Source organism: Frieseomelitta varia, unplaced genomic scaffold (genome assembly GCF_011392965.1).
Source record: "Frieseomelitta varia isolate USP_RPSP 00005682 unplaced genomic scaffold, Fvar_1.2 scaffold_285, whole genome shotgun sequence".
Classification (NCBI taxonomy): Eukaryota; Metazoa; Arthropoda; class Insecta; order Hymenoptera; family Apidae; genus Frieseomelitta; species Frieseomelitta varia.
In genome coordinates, this window is record NW_025110018.1 from 1,463,212 (window position 1) to 1,486,429 (window position 23,218).

At 38.2% G+C, this 23,218-nt stretch overlaps 2 protein-coding genes across 2 annotated transcripts in view; one reads left to right on the forward strand and one right to left on the reverse strand.

Moving 5' to 3' along the window:
* Positions 1-15,446, reverse strand: part of LOC122529423 (insulin-like growth factor-binding protein 7) — a 63,599-nt gene extending 48,153 nt beyond the window's left edge. Inside the window, exons 1-3 of the mRNA XM_043655560.1 lie at positions 15,273-15,446; positions 13,589-14,151; positions 7,033-7,175 (exon numbers count right to left, since the gene is read on the reverse strand). Of these exons, the coding sequence (XP_043511495.1) occupies positions 7,033-7,175; positions 13,589-13,734 (289 nt within the window). The 5' untranslated portion in view covers positions 13,735-14,151; positions 15,273-15,446. The remainder of the gene's footprint in view (positions 1-7,032; positions 7,176-13,588; positions 14,152-15,272) is intronic.
* A 1,206-nt stretch (positions 15,447-16,652) lies between these two features.
* On the forward strand, positions 16,653-23,198 carry LOC122529410 (nucleoporin Nup188). Its single transcript, XM_043655527.1, has 5 exons — positions 16,653-16,895; positions 17,022-17,232; positions 17,316-17,780; positions 17,867-17,991; positions 18,065-23,198. The coding sequence occupies exons 1-5, from the start codon at positions 16,867-16,869 to the stop codon at positions 22,938-22,940; spliced, it is 5,706 nt and encodes a 1,901-aa protein (XP_043511462.1). The 5' UTR covers positions 16,653-16,866; the 3' UTR covers positions 22,941-23,198.
* Positions 23,199-23,218: the final 20 nt, after the last annotated feature.

Here is a 23,218-nt window from a genome sequence, read left to right on the forward strand (position 1 = left end):
TTGATATTAAAATAAAATGAAAACCTATTATTTTAATATCAAGAATTAAATATTCGTGTATGATACGCGTAATATTTTAGTAAAATTAAAGTATAAATTTCGTACGAAATTTCGTCAAACGTGTCAAAAGCAAGACGAGATCTGACATCGATAGAAAATGATAGAAAAGGAAAAAAGGACATGTTAGAGCAATATAAAGGTACTTTGCAATATAGTATTTTGTGGGAATTAAATTACAAATATTAATCTATTAATTGAATTGCAAATAGAAATCTATAATCTCACATTGTAATTTTATTTTACATTTGTAAAATAAAGATCTATTGCCTTGATATTAAAATAAAATGAAAACCTATTATTTTAATATCAAGAATTAAATATTCGTGTATGATACGCGTAATATTTTAGTAAAATTAAAGTATAAATTTCGTATGAAATTTCGTCAAACGTGTCAGAAGCAAGACGAGATCTGACATCGATAGAAAATGATAGAAAAGGAAAAAAGGACATGTTAGAGCAATATACAGATACTTTGCACTATAGTATTTTGTGGGAATTAAATTACAAATATTAATCTATTAATTGAATTGCAAATAGAAATCTATAATCTCACATTGTAATTTTATTTTACATTTGTAAAATAAAGATCTATTGCCTTGATATTAAAATAAAATGAAAACCTATTATTTTAATATCAAGAATTAAATATTCGTGTATGATACGCGTAATATTTTAGTAAAATTCGTATGAAATTTCGTCAAACGTGTCGAAAGCAAGACGATGTCTGACATCGATAGAAAATGATAGAGAAGGAAAATAAGGACGTGTTAGAGAAATATAGGGCTAGACAACAAAACAAAGCGTTTGACGTTGAAAAGACGTGAATCAAACCCTTCAGACTGCACTTTCTCAGCGCTAATTTGCCCGATCAGGTACGTTTCACGTATCTGGGAAAGAGGCAGGTAGTCGTGATTCTCAAAGCGAGGGAATTCAATCAAGGTAATTCAATTACCTGTCATTTTAAGATAATAACGGGAAGATGGTGCGAGTAATTAGTATCGAAGCGCCGGTCGGAGTGCCGTTGGATCTCGAATCTGAAGAGCGGTTCGATCGAAAAGGGGAAAGAGATTTCGAGCGGAGCCGGCTCCTTTATTTTCTTTCACCACCTACCAACCGAGAGAGAGACTCCTCCAACGAGAGGGTTTCCAATTATGAAACACTACGAAATTGAAAATCTCTGATTTTACTTACAAACGACCGCGTCGCGTTTCTCCCCACCCCGGAGACACACAAAAGGTGTGAAAACCACAGTCTCCGTGGTTCAATGTATACAAGACTTAACGTATGCAACGACTGCAAATAAAAGATGGCCGATATTTACATATTAAAGGCGCAGGTGATTATGTTCATCGATCGAAATGTCCACGATTCCTTTTTGTTGGATATATCGGTACACCAGTTCTTTTTATAATGTCACACGCGAAAATGGCTCGATGTCGTTCTTTACTCGAATAAGAATCTTTTTTTATGAATATATCGCGTGTGCTACACAAAAAGGTCACAATGTTTCCATCAAGTCGAAAAGAAGGAATGAAATTTTGTCGTTCGAGGCTTCGTTTACGAGGAAATCGAATTTGGAGATCAATTTGCTGGATTCTTGATTACAGAGTAGCGAGTTAATTATTCTACGTGCAGAAGAAAAGTGAAAAATGTAGAATAAAGTTTTTTTTTCCATTTAAGATTTAATTCCAGAGTTCACAACATTATTGGTAAAATGCAATTGAAACGCATGACAGAGTTTCAAATTCAATCTTCTTGAAAATGGAATTTTAAATGAAACAAATTTTGCTGCTGCTTTTTGATTGATTTACCCGCACAAATTCGTAACCTGCACGTAAATTTCGCAGAAAGAAACAAAATTCTTTAAACGATCAATTATCCATTATATTATCCATTAGTAGGGTCATATTTAACACTTATTATACAAGCTTCATGCTATACACTAATTTTTTGCTAGGTATATGTTTCTAATAAATATCTTGTAACTTGTATATATATATATATATATATCTTTAGATTGATTTCTTAATATATTTAAAGTGTTAATAAAATTTTAAAATATTTTATAACACATATATATATGTATAAATTTATTTATATTATATATAGTAATTTAAATTATAATTAATAAGTATTATAATTTAAAATATAATTATAATAAGTAATTTAAATAGTAATTTAAAATATAATAATTTAAATTATAAGTTAAATAATAAGTATTGTTAAATAATAAGTATTATAATTTAAAATATAATTATAATAAGTAATTTAAATAGTAATTTAAAATATAATAATTTAAATTATATATATATATAATAATTTAAATTATATATATATATATATATATAATAATTTAAATTATTATATTTTAAATTACTATTTAAATTACTTATTACAATTGTAATTTAAATTACTATATATAATATAAATAAATTTATAATAACATCATAATAAAGTTAATTTATAATACTACAAATTATATATTTACGTTATATTTTATTTTGTACAATATATAAATTTGAATACTTTCGTGAACAACTGTAAATAATAGTCGCGTTGCGCATTATACAGCAATTACATACATACTATATTCGAAAGAAAGAATTCACAGTAAAACGTGACTAAGGAAAACAGATAGTACGTACGTATCACGACTCTAACGTATATATCTTGCAACAGTATAACTTTGAACGTCCGAAATCCTTTCTCTCGTCTCCTTTCTCTCAAGATTTTTAAACCCGACGACGGGTTTCCCGTTTCTCTTTTCCAACAAAATCCAAGCTTTTTCGTTTACCTTCCCCCTATTTTTTTCTCTTTTTTTTTTTTCATTTCTATCAAAAAGTTTCTTTTATCATCGCAGTTGTTCTCCGCCTCTACCAGGGACAAAGTAATAACAACGTAGACCTCGCAGCGGAAAAATTGTTCAATTAAATTCGCGGCTGGGGCTGTCTCTCCCTCTCGTATCTCCCTCCACCGTCACGGCTCGACTCTGTTCAAAGTCGAAAGTTAAGAAGTTCGAACGAAGGGACCGGGGCTCAAAGAAGAAATAAAGGGTGAAGTCGCGGCGAGGGGCGGCAAAGAGATACAGCCAAAGTTGGCCGAGTTGCACGGAGAACAACGAGACAAAGCTCACGTATCGGTTGCAGGTGCGCACGATCGTCAATTGGCAAACAGATGAGACGCGATTTAACCAAGAGTCGGAGGCGAGGAAAACACCTTTCCCGGGAAACGTAGAAAAAATTCGAACGAAATATCGTTTGTAATTTTATTCGAAATCACCGTCGTGCACCATCTCGTCGAATCGGTGAAGAGATTGCTGCTCGTCGCGAACGGGTGCCGAGAGTGCAAAGCGTTTATAAAACTTGCAAAAGAAAAGCTCGTTCCTTTGAAAAGCTTAAGACGAATCGACCAGGTATCAATTGACTCTGCAAGATCGTGTCCGTACCATCGCTTCTGCGTTCCTTTCTTTCTTTTCATTACTGAATTCGTTGCTGCGTTAAGGAATTACAATTACTCGTCTTCGTTTGTTTTTTCTCTCTTTCTTTAATTTAGACCAGCTTTTGTAACTACTCGATTGTCCCTAAATTCATTTACGAAATACCATACTTTCTTTAGGATGATAATGATGAAATGTGTATCAATGGTAAATATACTTTACTGCATCATTAGACGTATGTTAATCGAAATTTGAAAATAAAATAGAGACACTTTGGGAATGGAACGATCATTCGACTTTTAGAGATTCCACAGTTTATAAATATTTCAACAGTGCAATTCTTTTATAATTCTTTATACCTTTATATTTTTATATTTCTCTATTGTCAGTAACCTTTATATTTTTCTACCTCTCGTTAACCCTCTCTATTTTCTGTAATAATTTGGCCCAAATGATCAGCTGAATTGAAACTAGGGCAAGAAATATGCAAGTTCCATGTTCATGATATGTATATATTTCTAAAATTTGGTTAGAAATACATTTTCATTCGTTCGAAAGTTTCAAACCGACTATTGAATATTCACCTTCAATGATTCTTTTCTCATTTACACCAATCAATATTATCTATCATTTTTATCTGTTATAGATTATTTTTGATTCTACTTCTGACTGAAGTATTTTAATATTATATATCACTCAAATAATATTATATGATAATATTAATATTATCATACAATACATCACTCAAATTAATAATATACAGATTATTTCTATAAAACATATATATATACTATATAATCTTTGTAATATATAGATTATTTTTGAATCTATGACTGAAGTATTTCAATTAATATTACATATCACTCAAATAATAATATAGATTATATAATATTATCACTCAAACAATATTATATGATAATATTAATATTATCATACAATACATCACTCAAATTAATAATATAGATTATATAATATACAGATTATTTCTATAAAACATATATATACTATATAATCTTTGTAATATATAGATTATTTTTGAATCTATGACTGAAGTATTTCAATTAATATTATATATCACTCAAATAATATTATATGATAATAATATTAATATTATTATTAATAATAATATTAATAATAATATTTTATATTAATAACATTATATGATAATGTGATAATATCATATGATATATCACTCAAATTAATAATATAGATTATATAATATACAGATTATTTCTATAAAACATATATATTCTATGTAATATATAGATTATTTTTGAATCTATGACTGATGTATTTCAATTAATATCTCGTTATTTTTACATCGTTCCGCCGGATTTTTTTAAAAACCGCCACCACATACAGAAACAATATGTTTGTACAATTTTCCCAGACACCGTTACGTGCCCGTGGTAAAATACTATTATTACCATCCCGAGTGTCGATAATCACGACCGCAAAAGGTTGTCCTCGTTAACGTCATTTCAACGCGATTAGCAAACGAGTGCCTCTTTTTCTCCTCGGTTGACGATCTCGCGATATATATTTATTATGTTTTTAATTAATTACTTTGGAAAGCATCACTGGATCTTGTGCACTTGTGCATTCTGAAGGAACATCGTGCTTAAATCTAGCTAACAGTTCGGACTTCCCCCTTCCTCGTCATTTGTAATGTAATGGTATAATACCTGAACAGACGCTTAGAGTGAAAGCTGCAACAACGACGTAAGAAAAACAAAAGAATTTCAGAAGGAGAGACTTCTGAAGACAAATTCCTGAGTCCTGAATTGACAATCGTTAGAATAATTCACATAAAGATTGCTTATTGCTTCTTACAAAAGTTTAAAAAATAGTGGAAGATATTATTTTTCCAGAGATTGAAACTGTGCATCATTAACACTATATATATTGTACTTGTTCAATAAATATATCAATCATAGCGAGGTGCTATGAACGAGATGTCTCGTCGTAGAATGTTATTCAGGAAACGCTACGAAGAACTATGGAAAAGATACTTTCGCCTTAACAGTGAAATTCTATGTTAATAAACGCTGTATATCAAAAACTTTGACTTTTGTCCAAATTATCGGTCGAAATATATCGAGTTCTTTTACGAAAAGAAAAAAAAAAAAAAAAAAACACGCGAATTGTTTCATTCGTAGCAAATCGCGAACGAAACGAAAAAATAGTGGAGGATAAAATGAACTATATGCAATTTGGTATACGACAGGGACTGTTATGTGCGTACATTATTTTTTGTAGCCCTTGTAGTCGAGTGAAAACTCTCTGATGACACGATCGTTTTACCAAAGTATCGAGAAACTATCGTCAAATTATCGATAGGCGTGCGTACGATCAGTCACAGAGACAGTCTATCGACACTCGCGAATTTCAAATATTTAAAGAGAGAGATAGGGATTTTGAAACAAAATGTTTTGCCAAGGTACCAATTTATCTGTTAATTTTGAAGTTACAGCGATTCCCGAAACATGAGGATGAGAGATGTGTTTTGATATTCTTCGGGAATAAAATAAAATCAGGGAATATATTATTGCCACAAGCGACGTGTGTGCAAGAAACGTGTTGGTATTATTGCAATGAGAATAAGTTTTGCACAAAAAATGTATTTTAAAAATTGTCTGATTTCGAGCTAAGGCGGATTAATTAAAAGCATTAATTAAGAGTTTGTTTATCTTCTGTTATCGAATATATCAAATTTAACAGACGTACTGCACGCAGCCACGAGCTGCGATAAAAATCGATTGGCAAAAGTTACACGAACCGGCCACACACCGGTTATTAATCACCGCGACCCTAAAAATCGACTCGCAAAGAGATTTAAATCGGTCCATAAATTTACGCACCATTATTCTTCCTTTGCAGTCACGTTGCCATTGATCGTTCTTCTCTCTTTCTTTCTTGCTTTTTTTTTTTTTCTTTCAACGTTAAAAATTAATGGATTGCAAACTCGTTGACTTTCATCTGTCCCTCGTATGTCAATTTGACACGTTTTATTATTCTGCGTAAGCGCACGTAAGCGCAGTTGAAACTCTATTTTATATATTTTAAAATTTGAAAGTAGAGCAGATAGTTCACATTTTTCTGAATTATAGGAATGAAGTTTAGAGATTCATTTCGGCCACTGAACAGAATACTTTCCATGTACTTGCCAAATGAACGGATAATCCGCGTTATTATAATTATTTTATAACAATTTTATATGCAATTTGAAGGTGAGCATAAGCATCCGTAGTTACGAGCACAATGGCGACAAGTGAAAATCGAAAATAAATTGTTGCAACGTTCAACAAGTTAAAAGTTAAAGTTAAACAAGGTCGGACACGAGATTGAACATCTGTACGATTCAATTTTGCATAAAAGAATATATTTGTCCTTTCATTGCGCAAGTCTTTTTTTTTTTCTTTCTTTCTTTCTCCTCCCCGATTGTGTCAATTCGACGCCAAGGGACCAAAGCAAAGGTTGGCAAAAAACGAGAGACAGGCGATAAATACGAGAATAAAAGTCAGAATTCCACTTACTCGTGCAGACTCCTTCGTCCACCTCCCGGGTGTTGGGCAGCAAATTTTTGATGACGCATTGTAAGCCGTCGGCGCAACTTCCGGAGAAACCGAACAGTCCACCGCACGGCTCTCCCTCGACGCGAGCGCACACCTTGCAGCATCTGAAAACAATTACCGTCGTTCGCGTGAGTCTTGGCGCGAAATGATCTATCAATTCTTCTCCGAGTTCCCCTTCCCTGATTCGTCAGCGCATTAATATGAAAATAACGGAGAAACGATCGCCGCGAGTTTATAAAACGAAATGAAAATCTGTCGAAATGAAAATCGATTCGCCGCGTGGGGCGTGGATATCGCGCGTCCTCCGAGGAAAACAAATTCAACAACGTGTAACGCAACAATCGTAGATAAGCGAAATTCAATTTGTTGTACCGAATAACGTCGAGAAAATGGGGGAAAAAAATCACGGAGGATGTTCGAAAGTTTGATGGAACTGATTTGATCGTTTACTTGGAATCTGACCCATTAGAGAAAGGAAGTAATTCATAAGTCATGAGGGATTCTAGGAATGTAAATAATGTAATGCAACGTACGATAAAGTAGCGAAATAATAAAAATAAGAATAATAAAGAAGAATTGGAGGATTTTTAAAGCTACTTTGGGAGACAAATCAATTTGATTAGCATATTCGATTGACACCGAATCTGTTATGTTCGCGTTATTTTTGTTCAGCATTTTTCTCGAAAATGGTAAATAACATATGTTTACAATACTTTTCACAAAATTTTGTCAACACATGTTTACAATATTTTTCACAAAATTAAAATGATCTTTAATTTTTATAAAATGCTATTTTTTTTCTTTTTTTTTTTCTGTCTGTCATGTGAAAACGATTGCCAAGGCGAACTCACACACATGATATGTCAGATCGGGAATTATGATATTTATGGCTGAAGCATGTTACCTTAGATCGCTTCTGAAAAATGTCAAACCTAAATAATAGATAATCGCCAGCATGCATCGCAACGTTAAAGTGAAATATATATCGGGCAAGTGATTAACTTGTCAATGATTTCGAAAAGAAAAAGAAAAAGAAAAAAAGCAAATCTGCAATAATTCTACGGTTTTCCAGCGGGAGTCTGGGAAATATGCGGAAAAATCTATTCCTTTCCAGAAATTGTATGTACTTAACCTGGTAAAGAGAAGTTTGCGCAAATCGTACAAAATTTGAAGTCTTGCGCAAGTGTTGTTTAAACACGAAATATAAAAATGAAAGGCCAAGATCTCTTTGGAGAGGTTGAAAGATTTCCACCGTAGGAAGAAGACGAAATTGTCTCATTATGTTGCCATCACAGTGTGAACATGAACTACATGTGCGTGCGAATATGAACCACATTCATGCAAAGTTTCAAATTCTTTTCTTTTTTTTTTTTTGTCTCTTTCTCTTAATTTTCCAATCGTCGAACTTTTCTTGTCAGTTAGAAGGGAGCAGAAAGTATAGAGGAAAAAATAATGGATAGGAAGCAAGGATTGCTGTGCCTTGTACAGAAAATGTCTACGAGTAGCAGTTTTATTACTCGGTCTCGTTGTTGAATCGAGGGCAATCAATTCTTTTATATTGCGTTTCTCCCTCTCGTCCTCTCTCTCTCTCTCTTTCTCTGTGAAACAATTTTCCCTGCCGTCACGCGCTTTATAACCGGCATAATACAAAACAAGATTCGCCTACATCCGGTTTACCTCGTGATGAAGTATTTACTACCGCGACACAAACACTTGATGAAAAATACTCTCCGCCACGGGATCTCCTCGCTGTCCTTTCTTTCTTGTTCGTGTAATTTCATCTCGGAGATGTTTCGACTCTCACTTGCAATCTGCGGGAGGCAAAACAATCGGACCGCTGACGTAACGTTAACATTTTGCGCGCTGATACACATCCTCAAACGTCGTAAAGCGTAAACAGGCGGAATAAAAACAACAACGGGCTTTTAACAACCACCCCGTCTTTCAACGTCGAAACGTTGCAACACGCGCGTTCGTACGGTGAACACAACAGCATCGTATCGTATCGTGAAACAAGCTTTTCGAAATCGAGACTCGCTGAACGTTGCGAGGAAATGCAGCGTTCTCTTCGCGTCTCGCTTGTAAATGCTACCGAAGCGTTTCCCCGCGATTTCGTTAGACGAGCTACGATTAAAGTAAACGCAATTGAATCGTTCGTGCCACGCGAATTGATCTGATCTGTCGGAGTGGTTCTTTGCTTCACAGCTGGGAACTCGCGTCTGTTGGAACTCGGTATCGGTGAGATCGATGTCCATTCACTGGAGAGTACTGTGTGATGAGCAAATTCTGGGAAATGAACTTTCTTCAGTGTCCAACAATTGTTGCCAAATATTATCTCGAGTAGCGTGCCACGTGCTGTAGCGAAAGTCAGGCCTGGGACCTGGGAAACGAGGGATGTTTCGTGCAGATGAGAAAGAAAAGAGTCAGAGAGTTTCGAGCGTTCAGTGAGTACAGTTGCGAGTCTTGAGTGAGCGAGTAGCGAGTTTAGAGTGTAAACGTAGAGATTAAGAGAAAATAGTGTTAATTAATCTTCATCTTACAATCGCTGTTAAACAAAATTCTTAAATAAACAATCCTTTCACACCAAAATTCCCACAGTACGATGGAAAAACATTCGGTTCCTTCGTAAAGAAAAGAAAAAACCCAAAAATCATCGTACAAATGGCGCTTCTAATGTGACGTCCAGTTTGCTCGTTCTCAACACTATCGCCAGAAAACGAAATTTAACTGAAGAAATTCGGTGGTCTGAAACAAACGTGTTTCGCAATTGGAACATCCAGAGGATCTCACACTCGAGGATAATAAACGTGACAACAGTTATCAGTGATCGCTACGCGAGAATGATTGTACAGTTTACCATCATCCCGGCGTTGTTTGTAATTTAATTAAACAACTTCAGAATGCTTCAGCCACGTGTATTGCAAATCCCGTTTATCGCAAGACCCTTAATTGATCTCGACGTCACGAAATGGATTAATGCACGGCTCGTTACGAATCAGTAGCAACGTTGTTGCTCTCGGCTACAGCCACGCAGGTCTCGTGTCATATTTTACCTTTAACGCGAAAACGCTGTTGCCGAAAACGATTTTCATTCGCCGAGTGGAACTGTCCATAAATCATCCGTTTGAAAAGGAAGATTTCAATGGAGTAAGTAGCGGAGTGAGAAGGTAATCGAAGCCAGGTATCGATACCGCGAGTAATTTGCCAAGAAGCCACCGAATATCGACTGAAATATCGTCGATTTCACTTTCGCCCCGACGGAGAGTTCTCGACGATCGTAAAATGTTATTTCTCCTTGAAATCACTCGTTTACTCGCTGCGTTACCCTTCCGTTTACATTTTCGAGCACGATTCGAGCCATCGCGTCCCGTCCCGACCTAGTACCTACTACGTACGTACATAGTTCCTACCTGGAAGAGCTGGTCGTGATAAACGTTGGCTACGCGTATCAAATTCAAAACGACCGAGATAATGGAGAAGATATCAACCCCTAATTTTATCTCTCGAGTTTTCGATTCGACGAACGGGAGACGCGTCGTTAACTCGTGGAATCGTCTTTTAATTGGGTTTCGCTTGTCTTTCTACGAGCGTACAGTAATACCTAAAAGAATTTAGGCAAACAATTTAGCCGAGATATTTGAACGATTGTTAAAACACATTTGCTCGAGCATTAACCCTTGTCAGTATCTGCCTTTGTTTCTATAAAAGGTTCCTTTTTGAATTTTGCGATCGTCACGATTGTGAATTTCACAGAATTTTTATATACCTTTTGCTTTTCCCTACAAATTCTACATTAAACGTCACGACACGAAAGGAACGTCGATCAAATCCCTTTCAATCGCAAATTCTGGAAATCAAGTGAAAGAGAAAATTTCAATCGAATTGCAGTGGAACACGCGCGATTCAGGTGTCTTTGGTTTGCATCGAATTTCGGCAAAGAAATATTTATGGATCGATCCACGGAATGGTTTAATTGATTCACTGTCAGAATTGAAAGACGTTTTTTTTTTTTTCACATTCACAGTGAAAAAAAAAAAAAATAAAAAAAACGAAGAAAGAGCGATCAATACGGTCGATCGATGCGCATGAAATTTCAATGACTGACGCTTTTGTTCACCCCCACCCTAAGTTTGAATATTCAAGTTTCGCTCTATCAAACCCTATTTTTCACCAGCGTACCGCTAATACCGGAATAAAATTCACCTGACAAAGAATGCTGCGCGACAAAGAGCCTCGGGGAAAGGAACCCGAGTCTCTGTTTTATTGTGGATTTTAATTGCACGGCGGATCCTCCCCCTCCCCGATGGATATACGACAGACGCGAGGAAATGTCGAATGCTGTTTGCAAGAAGAATGAAAAGAGCCAAATATTGGTTTTTGGTTGATGGATGTGATTAACGACGCTAGCAACCTGCCGTGCGCGACATGCAAGGAGAGTTAAACGATTAATATGAATATAAATACATCTGAAAGGCACGAAATTTGTCGCAAATATGTCTCTAGAAATTTTCCATTACTTCAAGAAATCCGGAGATTGTAGTGGGAAATTAATGAACTTGGAATGTTCCGTAGATTAATTCGATTGATTCGACTTTAAGTTATCTAAATATTCTGTTCAAAATTAATTTTTCAACTTAACCACTGCCAACTATGATATTCAATGTTGAAATTGCAAAGTAAAAATCGTCACATTTATACGGTTATAGATGGTGTGGATTATTTAGATATGCCCGACGAAGAACGTCTCGGCATAAAAATTTGGAAATTGAAAATTCGGAGAACTTGAACAATTATTAAATCAAGCTCAATTGCAAGAAGAACTTGTTCTGCGATACCAAATGATCTAAAGAGCAATGCTATTGGAATAAACCAAAAGCAAAACGAACAAATATGTAAAAAAGGTGCTAAACTAATTTCTACATTTTATATTATCTTTGTCTCGTTCGATTTACAAGTTTTTTTGTCTTTATACGTCTCTCCATATGGCATAAATATTACACACTATCACATAACTGTCTCAGTTTCAGTATACTTTCGGTAACTCCATAAATCTGTTATACTCATTTTTGTTAGATGTATAACCACTTTTGACTCTCTCTCCACAGGTAGTGTCTGTTGGAAAAAAATTGTTGGCAACGATAGTGAAAAGGTGAAGAGACAAGATGCAAAAGATGTTACAAACCAAAACAAAAAAGAAACATGGGAAGAGTTAATCCGATGAATAAATAAATTCCAAGGATTTATTCAGGACAAATTTCGAGGAAACTGCATTATTGTACAGTAATCTCTCTTGACACAGCGAGTAATATTGGTCGAGTATTAAAGTTTTGTCCTGGTGGTGACAAACCAATTGTCTTTGGTGGTGACAAATTGACAGGAAACTCGGAACAACAAAGATTTGGAAGTTTGATCTTAATCTCTCCCTTGGTACGGATTGTCGTCTGATATTTAGTATCACTTCAAAGAGAGCAAACGAAGCGCGAAATACTTTCACGTAAGAAAGAGTATTACGAACGTGTATAAGACATCCAGAGATGCTTGAGAGTTTTGTGTTCTATGGATAAAAATAAAATTAAAATATCACGTGGCAAAAAGTTCATGAATGCTTCGTTAAAAAGTTATGATAAAAATGTGTAATGCGACGTTAATACTCTTTTTTTTTTCTTATTGTTGGTTTAATGTAGGATGAAACAAGACACAATATCGACGTAATATACGCTCACTGTCTTTGCGATTCTGTTACTGTACCTTTGTTCTACTTATGGCGGACGTTGAAAGTAAAAGTTCACAATAGAGAAACATCTACGCGAGATGAATTAATCATTCGCATAACCACGATGAAATTTAATCTACAATAAATTCAATAGCACATTGATATCAATTTTCCATTCATAAATGCAAACGACATTTCGAAATGCATGCATAAGTATATGTACCTCTGCGTTTCACATTTTTGTCATAACTTTTTTAATGAAACATTTATGAAGTTTTCGCTGCTGGATATTCTAGTATTATTTTTACCTTTTTACGGAACATCCTCCATAAATTTGGAAGCACAGTAAATTTACGTTGGAATTTATCATCGCTCAAGATTAATGAAGTTATGAAAGTAAATCACTTGTTCCTTGAGAACTGAATATTAATCTTGTATATCTGTGTATGTACAACGAAATGAAGAAATTCAGTCTGACTTCTCATATACAATATGTGCTTATGTATGTATGTATGTATGTATGTATGTCGATTGTATATTCGACGGTTGTCGACTTTAGCCGAAAATCTAGTCTGGTTGTCGATGCCTTAAACTTAGAGCCTCCGCTGTACCGCGGAGAGAATTACTTATAATGCCACGTACAATGCCTGTATTATAATGCACTATGTTCGCTGGGATCGTGTCAATGGGCTCGTTTGGACAAGAAATTGCACGGCTAGATTCCTGAGAGTTAGCTGAGAGTGCAAACGAGAGAGAGAGAGAGAGAGAGAGAGAGAGAGAGAGCGAAACTGGCGCGTGGCTTACCTGCAGGGGTCCCAGGTGAGGCCTCCGGGACAATCGTCGTCGGTGAGAATATCACACTCGAATGGCGAGCATACGCAAGAGAGTGCCCTCGCGACCGCGAGTGAGAATACCACGATGCCCCCCAGCAACAGTAACGAGGCCCTCATTTTTCACTCCTCCGCCGCTTTCTTCTCCTCGTGTTCTTTATCTTGTGTCTCGTCCACCTCCTCTGTGTCCTCTGCGGTCACGCACGATCACGGACACAAACCCGGAAACGCGCGTATCGTCCGTCGAATCGCGAGATCAGTTCATCGCGAAACGATTCGCCACGACGTGCATCTCAGCTGCGGCTCGTCAAACGCGCGCCCACACGCATGTTCTCGTCGACGAGCAAACTTCTGTGCTTTTTACGCGAGGACCGAGTTACCGATCCGCTTCCTCGCGAGGTAGAATACAATCACCGACGCCGGTCTCGTCCACGTCACGGATTTCTTTGAGTCAGCGTGAAAGACACTCGCTTCCAGATCCTAGATAACGTTCTTCTCTAACTACGCGTTACGCATTACGACGTAATTGGTGGCGAACTGAAAAAAACGGAGCATGTCGGGCAAGCCTTTCGATTACACACGATTGGCGCGCGATTCCAAACACTGGAAATATTTGCATTACATTTCGCGCGATCGTTTGTCGCTATGTTTGTCAGCGAACGCGTTAACTCTGCAGAACTCTGCATACCGTAAACGATGTAACCGAAATAACAAATAAAGGAGACGCGCGAAACGAGGGGAAACGAGAGGAAAATCCTCGCGTAATCGTTCATAAATTGGTTAGTAATTGGTAGCTGCGTTCCGTTATTTCCATGGTCGGAAGATCTTCCTCCCGGATCTGAGAAGATCGTGAGTAACTTGGAACATTCCCGAGGGATCGACAAAATCCCGTGCTGGTGCAACGCGCAACCACGAAATTACCTCCAACATCGAACGCCAGCGAATGTTCACGAACGAGAGATTCCGTCTTGTCGCGATTCGCGCGATTGAATTACGAGAGTAAAAGGGCGACCTAGCAAGAAGCTCGGAGGAACCGCATTGCCGCATGCACGAATGCAACACTCTCGAATTTCGCTAAGTCGCATTAAACGCGAGAATACTTTTAACGCGCGCCGTGTACCACGTACGCGTCGGAGAACAGTACGCGTTCTCGAGGTTGTATTTCCCGACGGATGCATCCACAGTAACAAGAATCGCGACGTACATACATTATGGAAACAAACACGTCCGGGAGCAGACCGGGATGAAATATTCGCCAAGTTGTTGGCAACCCTCCGAACCTGTTCGCTGGTGTTGTGCATTCCCCAATGATTTCACGCTTTACATTCGCAGGATACTTTTTCGAACATTGTCAATGCCGCGGAAACAATGTCGGGCTAAATGATCGGTAACAGAATCGTTGAGCTTGCCGTCGATGCTCCATCGAGACTCCCCGTTTGTCGAGTGAAATTTGTTTAAAAAAAAAAAAAAAAAAAAAAGAAAAACCAAAGAAACGATACAAGGCTCACGAGATGTGGCCGCGTGTTCTAGCTCGTCAATCGACTCGCGATCCACGAAATACGAGCAAGGGCAAATCGAACGTCGCGAGGACGCGTGTTACGTCGATTACAAAAGATAACCGATTGTAGGTACAGGTAGGTACAGATATGTATATTTACGAGAGTGACGCGCAGCAGGTCGCATAGTAATCCCGACGGATACACGGTTCTGCTTCGTTGACGCACTCACGCTGGTGACAACATCGTGTACAGCCGAACGAAATGTATTTTTCCGCGTCGACGATGTAACACCCGATACGCTCTGTGTTCAAGGCGAACGTGCACTGGCGAACAATCGGCGTCTACGACGCGGCGTCGGCCGCTTCGACGCCTCGCGTCGGCGCTCTGACGCCGCTGTCATTTCTTTCCTCGCAAACCGTTTTCTTCGCCTGCTACTGTGTTCCAGCGAGACCATCTCGTTTCACTTTTTTTTTTCTACAGCGGCTGTCGTCTTATTTTCCGTCTTACTTTTATTTTCATTTTTATTACGATTCTCGGGCACTGCGTTAACAACGAGCGATTCGACATCTGGTACGTACGTATAGGTGTACCGCAAATGCACACACACACACACACACACACACACATATTCGAACGTGTTGGCACTCGTCTTGAAAAAGTTACTTGCACCAGATAGAATTGTCAGCTAGCTTTGATAGATAACAGGCCTCTGCAAGAAACGAAAAGTATATAGTCGGCCGTCGACCGGTAACGCAGCGTGTGATAAGCCAGCGTGTGAGTTGCCAACTTTCTTATACCTAGTTACAGGTATTAACCGTAACAAATGTATCCAACATCTGTCTCAACAGCAGCGCCTTTTTCTTTCTCGCCTTACTCTCTTGAGAATGATTTTTCTCCTGTACCTGTTACAAACCCAATTCTTATTACTTCCAACGTTTATTGGAAAGCCAGCCCTTCTTACTTCGCGCCTTTACGAAACAGACGAATTTCCGTTATTTTGAATGATATTTTGCTACAGTTATTTACCTTGCTATAGTATGTAAAGTACAACGGTTTCCTAAGATTTAATCCCACGCGTAAAGTGTAAATTTCGCGTATACTCCGCGCGTAATCATGTCTACATTAGAAATATTGTCGAAAATTCAAGAAATGAACAGTTCGTACGATCTTATTTACCTTTATCTGGAACGAAAATTGACATTCGCAGGATAACGTACGTATGCAGTATCTATTCGCCCGTCGTCGATTAATCATAAGTTTGTACGACATCGTTACACGATAATTCTGTGTCAGAACAGATAAAAGCGTATCGATATATCGGGTACACTCGTTTTTTAACAGTAACAACATAAATTTTCACACGAAAATTACATAATTTCACGAGAATCACACACGTCCGGCTAACAGGAAGCCATAATTGTAACTGCGCGCCAGCCTTTGGCGGGAAATCAACGACAGTGCTGCCAACGACAGTGCTGCCAAAGTGTTCTAGGATCCCTAGTACATCGTCGGTTTAAATAAAAGTAGTAGTCGACCAATCGTTCGCATCGGTTGGTATGTTTCATATATTGATTGAGGTTATGTCTCAATCATTGTTTATAACATTTCCTCTAAATACTATGTAACGTAGTGTAATCATGCAATAAGATATAATATTCAAACGATGTATTTTGTTGAGTTTCGTACATTTGAAGCATTTCACGAGAAATTCATAACGTACTTCGCATGTTTTGTACATTAACTATAAGCCGAAATGGAAGTACCTACTGTAGAAAGTTTACCGTAAGTAAACATTTAATATTTTCATCAATTAAGAAAGCTTTCGCTATTTTTATCGTCTTATAAAAATACATCTTTTTCATATCTTCACCATCACGAATGACGAATGCGTGTCACGTGGAACGAAAGTTACTGCAAGGAATTATGGTTTTTAATATCTGATACGGTGTGTCGATGTGAGAGACAACTAGTGGAAGATGAAATTAAGAAGGAAACTAAGCTTCTCAAAGAAGGGCTGTTGTTTTTTAAGCCGTTCACGGAAGCGTCACTTCAGAACATTCCCAAGAATGATCCATCCCCTAGAATGTACGAATTAATCAGTAAACTTGCCCCACTTCTCGTACGTATTAATGAATATTTTACTCTCCTTCATGATGAAGAACGACTCAACTTACGTTTAATGAATTACCTTTCTTTTTCTAGAACCTAGACGCTACGATTACGTGGGATTTAGTATGTAATTTTATCAAGTATGAGTATCGAAATTGCGCGGAAACTTTCGCATCGCAGCTTATAGATTTTACGTCGATGAAAGCGTTGATCGACGACATTTGGGAATTTTATTACTCCGAAAGAATGACCTTGATAAAGTGCCTTAAACTTATGGTGGAGTACAAAGATAAAGAACATCGTTATCAAAAGGTGTTTGCAAATTTTTTCAATGATGTTCTGTTTGGGATGCTATTGGAATCTATTCAGAAGCAAATAGAAGCGTTAAAAACAATGAACCCGCCTACACGATCGCAGCTGTGCACAGAAGAATATCTACACAGATTGTACAATAGTAGTCTTGTAGAAATGCGGGAATTACTCCATATATTAACTGTCATCGTTCATGACATTCATATCACAGACACTAATTTTATGAAGTTTTACGAAAGCATTGGTGTAAGTATTGCACACGATTTATATATCGCAGTACAATTTGTCATTAGTATTTAGTATTCGATAATTTAGTAATCTCTTATTTACAGGGAGAGCCAAGACGATTAGCAAGTACAAAAAGTCATGAAGATAAAAAGGCAATTGCTAGAAAAATTAAAGAAATTCAGTATAGTCAAGCAGCTTTAGTTTTAGTAACTTTAGATGTCAGAAAACAGTATGTTTTTTTAATATCTACAATCTAATCAATATCTGCAATTTTGTTGTTAAAAGTGATTTTCTCTTTATAGTCCCAACATGGAAGAATGGATACAGAGCGTGAGAAGTAGTATGCAAGAGACTTTTGAACAAAAATGCATCCGCGATAATTCTACACAGGACAGTCCCCTATTTTTAGCCTGGATGTTGGCAAACTATGCCATTGATCCCGAAAATATTGATACAATGAATCGATTTAGACCATTTGGTATTAAAGCTATACAACTGAATGTTTTTCATTATTTGCAAGACTTGATGAACAGCGAAATTATCTGTGAAAAAACTCATTATGCTGAAATTGTGAGGAGCAGTGTATACAATCTACTCACCTTGGTATGCGCTTTCGTTGACGAAGACAAATTGAATGTGCTGAATGATATTTTCGGTGCCGTTGCTGCTACAATTCGATTCACCGAAACTGCAGCGCGATTTTGGGAAGAGCGTAACGATGGCTTGTGGCCAGTTTATAAATTCGCAGCTGAACAGTTTCCATACGAGTTTTTACCGTTGACGAATATTGCAATCGGATTGGCAAGCGCGTCAGAATCAAGTGCCGAAAAAATCGCAGTGGAACTGGATAATCTTCAATCATTAACATTGGAAGTACCGCGACAACGAGACCACAATAAACCGTTAAGACCATACGAACAGGAATGCATGATTCACAAGAATTCGTATACAATATTGGAAGATTCCCTCCGTGAAAATATACGTATATTATCAAGTGACCGGGAAGTGATGATATTTCGTCAAAAGGCAAGCTATTGGGACGTCTTGCATCACAAAATAGAACAACTGTTCTCTCAGGCGGGTGGCAGATTTACAGGAACTGACGAAATGAACAAGAATTTGCCCGAGCACGTTTCAGAAGGTTTAAAATTGTTGAAAACATTAGCCGAGCACATAGGGATACGGCAAAGTATGGTCATTCCAACAGAATTAAGCTTTGAGATTATAAACAGATTTTCTTATCCAGTATTACCCGAAGAGAAAATGTACATATATAAAATAGTTGCCGCTTGCATCAGTATCTCGTCCGAGCTCGTGCTGGAGTACCCCGAAGAAATTTTGTCACGAATGCGAGCCGGTGTTTACCCAAGATTTAATAATCGGTATCAAAAAACATTGGACTTTGCGGAAGCTGTTTCCTTTGACGGTGGTATAATCGCATCCTGGTTGTCCGCCATAGAAACGATTGCCCATTCTTATCCAATTTTAAACACGTATCTAGATATTTTGTCAAAGTATTTAATCCGGAAATATAACGAGGAAGCTCTATACACCGTGGAAATACCCGGTATGGTGTTTCTACTGCAAGGTGTCTTGCCAAAATTGGATTCCTGGTACTTCGATTCGGACGCAGAAAGAACCGATTTATGGCTAAAAAGTATGTTCTGCCTTCACAGAGCGCTCGAATCCAGCCTACCAAAAGAGGACATACGTAATGAATTACAACTTGTCGTCGCGTACAGTTTACTGTATTTAGAACCACGACACGCCTTACTGAAACTGATCCGCACCGGTGAACGTACTTTGCACAACAAAATGATGGCAGAGACAGACTGGATTCGAGGAAAGGGATTCAAAGCGATCAAAAGTGTACAATTAGCCTTATCCGTAGTAAATAGATTACTAATATTTCGAAAATCATTGGGTCTTGAAATAGGAAATAGATCACCGTTGGAAGCTGCCTTATATTCTTCGCCTCGTGTACCGAACGGTCTTTTAATAGTACCTACAATTGTGAATTATCTGTACGTCTGGTTTAGTCCACCCTTGCAAGCGATGGCCGTTAGATTGCTGAAGAAGTTCGCCGAAGGATCTTCCATGTCGCTTTTGGTTTGCATGGGGATGGACGGTACCGCTATACGAGAAACGTTTGCTTCTCGCAGAGGTCTCATGTCGCCAACCTGTGTCGCGGATGTTAAAGTCGCTATTCTCGAGCTGGTTGCCGTGTGCCTGGAGAAACAACCCGGTTTGACGGAAGCTCTCTTTAATATTGTACATCCGGCAGAATGCAAACGAATATTTCCCCGATCGGTGGAAGAATTCTTTACAGAGGGATGCAGACAATTTTTAGTTAAATATCTAAGTAGAATTTATGAGAAGAAGGACATCGTATGCGACAAATTATACAACAGCACAATGGCGTTGCTACGAGCGATGTGGTATCACAGGAACGAGATTCTTGTCAATTTTTTTCGAAAGCGGGAGAACTTCTGGACTCAACTGTTTGCCCCCCTCTTCAGAGAGATAGTACCAGGTGCGAAAGGTTATTCTCATCTGTTAGATATAATAACGTTAGAACTGTTCAAGAGTACTACGCCGGAAGAGGATTTTACCAAAAACTTGAAGAAACTTTTAGATAAATCGACGGATTACTGGAAAAAGCTGACGATATACATTCTGAACGATGTACACGCCGATAGCGAAGAATCAAATTACGAGAAGCGAGATCCTAATGTCACGGATTCGTTGTACGAAATCAATTTGGAATCTTGGTATAATTTTATTGTTACATTAACCGACGAAAGGATAGCAACGAACTATCCGATCAACGTATCCCAGGCGCAGTTTATAACGCAACTTTCTTTAGTGTCACTGCTGGAACGAGTCAAACAGTCTTGTGATATTTCTAGCCGAAAAATCACAATGCTATTGGCGTCTTTGACGCTCCGATGTATCACCTCTTGGAAACAGATGTGCGTCGACGATTCCAGAATTTTCAAGTCTGGACTGACACAGCTAATGCAGGAAATCAGCCAAGCTTATCGTAATTATGGCAAGTCCCTGCGTCAAACGCTGATCTCTTTGCTTCTTGGATGCGTGCAATGCGTGAAGAGCACGTTGCGCGAGGACGCGACGAGCCTCGAGTATCTTTTGTCGCACGCTTGTACAATCGCCGGCAGCGAATTGGAGGAACTGAAGGAGAACGCTACCCAACTAGAGAAACGGAAACAACAGCAGTATTTGATCGAGCAAAAGACAATCGATAAGAAGACAGCGACGATTGATAGCGTGACAGCGCAAAGGAACGCCGACGAACAGAATGCGGAGACTGTCCGTGGGATTCGGGAGAGTTTACCAGCAACCCTGGCTGTTTGCATGGTTACCCAATTGTTACGCTCCTACGTAGAACGGAGCTCTATATTGAAACATCAACGGAAGACCAGCTGCGTGCAGCTTCGACAGATGATACCGGAACTGATGACGTGCATCGGCATCACATTGCAAAAGTATCCGTATTTAAGATTTAGCACTGCCGCTCTTAACTTGCTCAATCTGATCATTCGTTCGCCATATACTTTGCATCCTGTCAATGAGAACGACATAGCGAAACTATGGCTGAACTTGATACCACCCGGTGACATTGGAAACAGCATGCTGGACTCGTTGTACAACGACTGCCAGAACAGACAGTGGCGATGCCAAGATTGGTGGCTTCTGTACACGCTCGGTCTTGAATTTCTAATAGGACTCGTCACTAGAGAAACGCCCACCGTCTATATAAAATCTGTCGTCACATTTCTAAATTCCCACGAATATCAATTGATGGTTGTGTCAACCTTGTTAAGACACACGGCGGATCTTTATGCCGCGGACTTGGTACAATCTCTCGTTGCTCTCATTCATATCATAGCAACGCAGCCCCACATCTGGAACTCGATACAGCCGAATATCTGCGAAACTCTGATTAAATGCATGTACCTAGCGTACGATAATACCGTGAACTTGTTGCTGCGACCCCGGATTCTCAAGTTCATCATCGATGGCATCAGCGTGGAAAGTGCCGAAGAGTTGGAATCCTGTGACAAAAGATCGCCAAGTGGTGAATTAAAATTGCTGGTCAACAAGCTCATTGTCATAAACACAACCTGTGCGTTGAGCTTCGTTTATTTTTCACCGAGGCTGAACACTCTCGTGGACACTATATACACGCAAGACTTTTGGTACACTCCTATGGCAGAAATGAACTTCGGGCCACCTCAGATGAGCATGAGTTCCGGGCCGCGATTGACTTACGGCACGATAATCAGTTCGACGCAATTGTTCACGCAGGCTCTACATTCCCGATCCCAGCCCGTGAGCAGTCCGTCTGTTTCTCTTAGCGGGCAACCGGACAAAGCAAACTCTGCTAAGAAGGAGTGGGAACACGCCGCGCCAGAAGATCGACGAATGCACTCGAGCAAAGATTTAAGAAGGATCATCCACGCAGCATCCGGTTCTACTTCGAGGTCGTCTTCTAACGTAGGAAGTGAATTTTTGGTGTACGTCAGTGGTCTAGATGTGACCGTACCGTTGTTAAGTAGTCCAAGACTTGTGCGAAGACCGTACGATCCTCTTATTTGCGAGAATACTATTTTGTCAAGGGCAACAGCCTTAACAAGCGGTAGACACGTGGCGAAAGGAGTATCCGCTGGGAACGATAGTCCCGTTGTAGCAAAATATCAAAAATTCAGCGACCCTTGGTTCGAATCTATGGACGAAAACAATACGAGATTCGCTCTTGAGGTCAATCTCGTGTTGATCTTGTGTCAAGCGCTAGAAGGTGTCAGGAGTCCAAGGATCGCGCTTCGAGATCGTCAGCTGATAGCACGTGAAACAGTAACCGAGTTAGGAGTTTTCTTCGATTTTCTTGAACATCGTGGCACACCCGACGATTGGCAAGTCAAAGGATCGTTAATTAACCCTGACGCGAAAAGCGTAAGAACTATTCAACAAACTGTCGACTTCAATCAAACTATCCTGCCGGCCGGATTAAAGGAGACAAAAAGAAACAAACTTGAAGAGAACATATTTACTACAGGGAAATTTACAACCAATATTAGCAGCATACAATTTTTGCCACTGATGAGAAAATTATTGAAAACAGTGGTGGAATCTTTAGATTTAGCACAATATCGATAACAGCATCGAATTGGGAATAACTTATGGATTTGATTCAAGAGAACTGAAAAACGGAAGGACAATATCCAATATACCGTACAAAAGAAATAAAAGTTTATGATTATTTATGGTATATGTTGTAAATTCACAACAAATTTTTATTTAAGATATAAATCTTCAGCGTGTGTGAAGGATGAAGAAATTAGATGCAAAGATACACAAATGTACTGTTTAAAATTTGTTTCGTATAAATAAAACATGAAGCGTGATATCAAAATATCTAAAATCGTTTAACATAT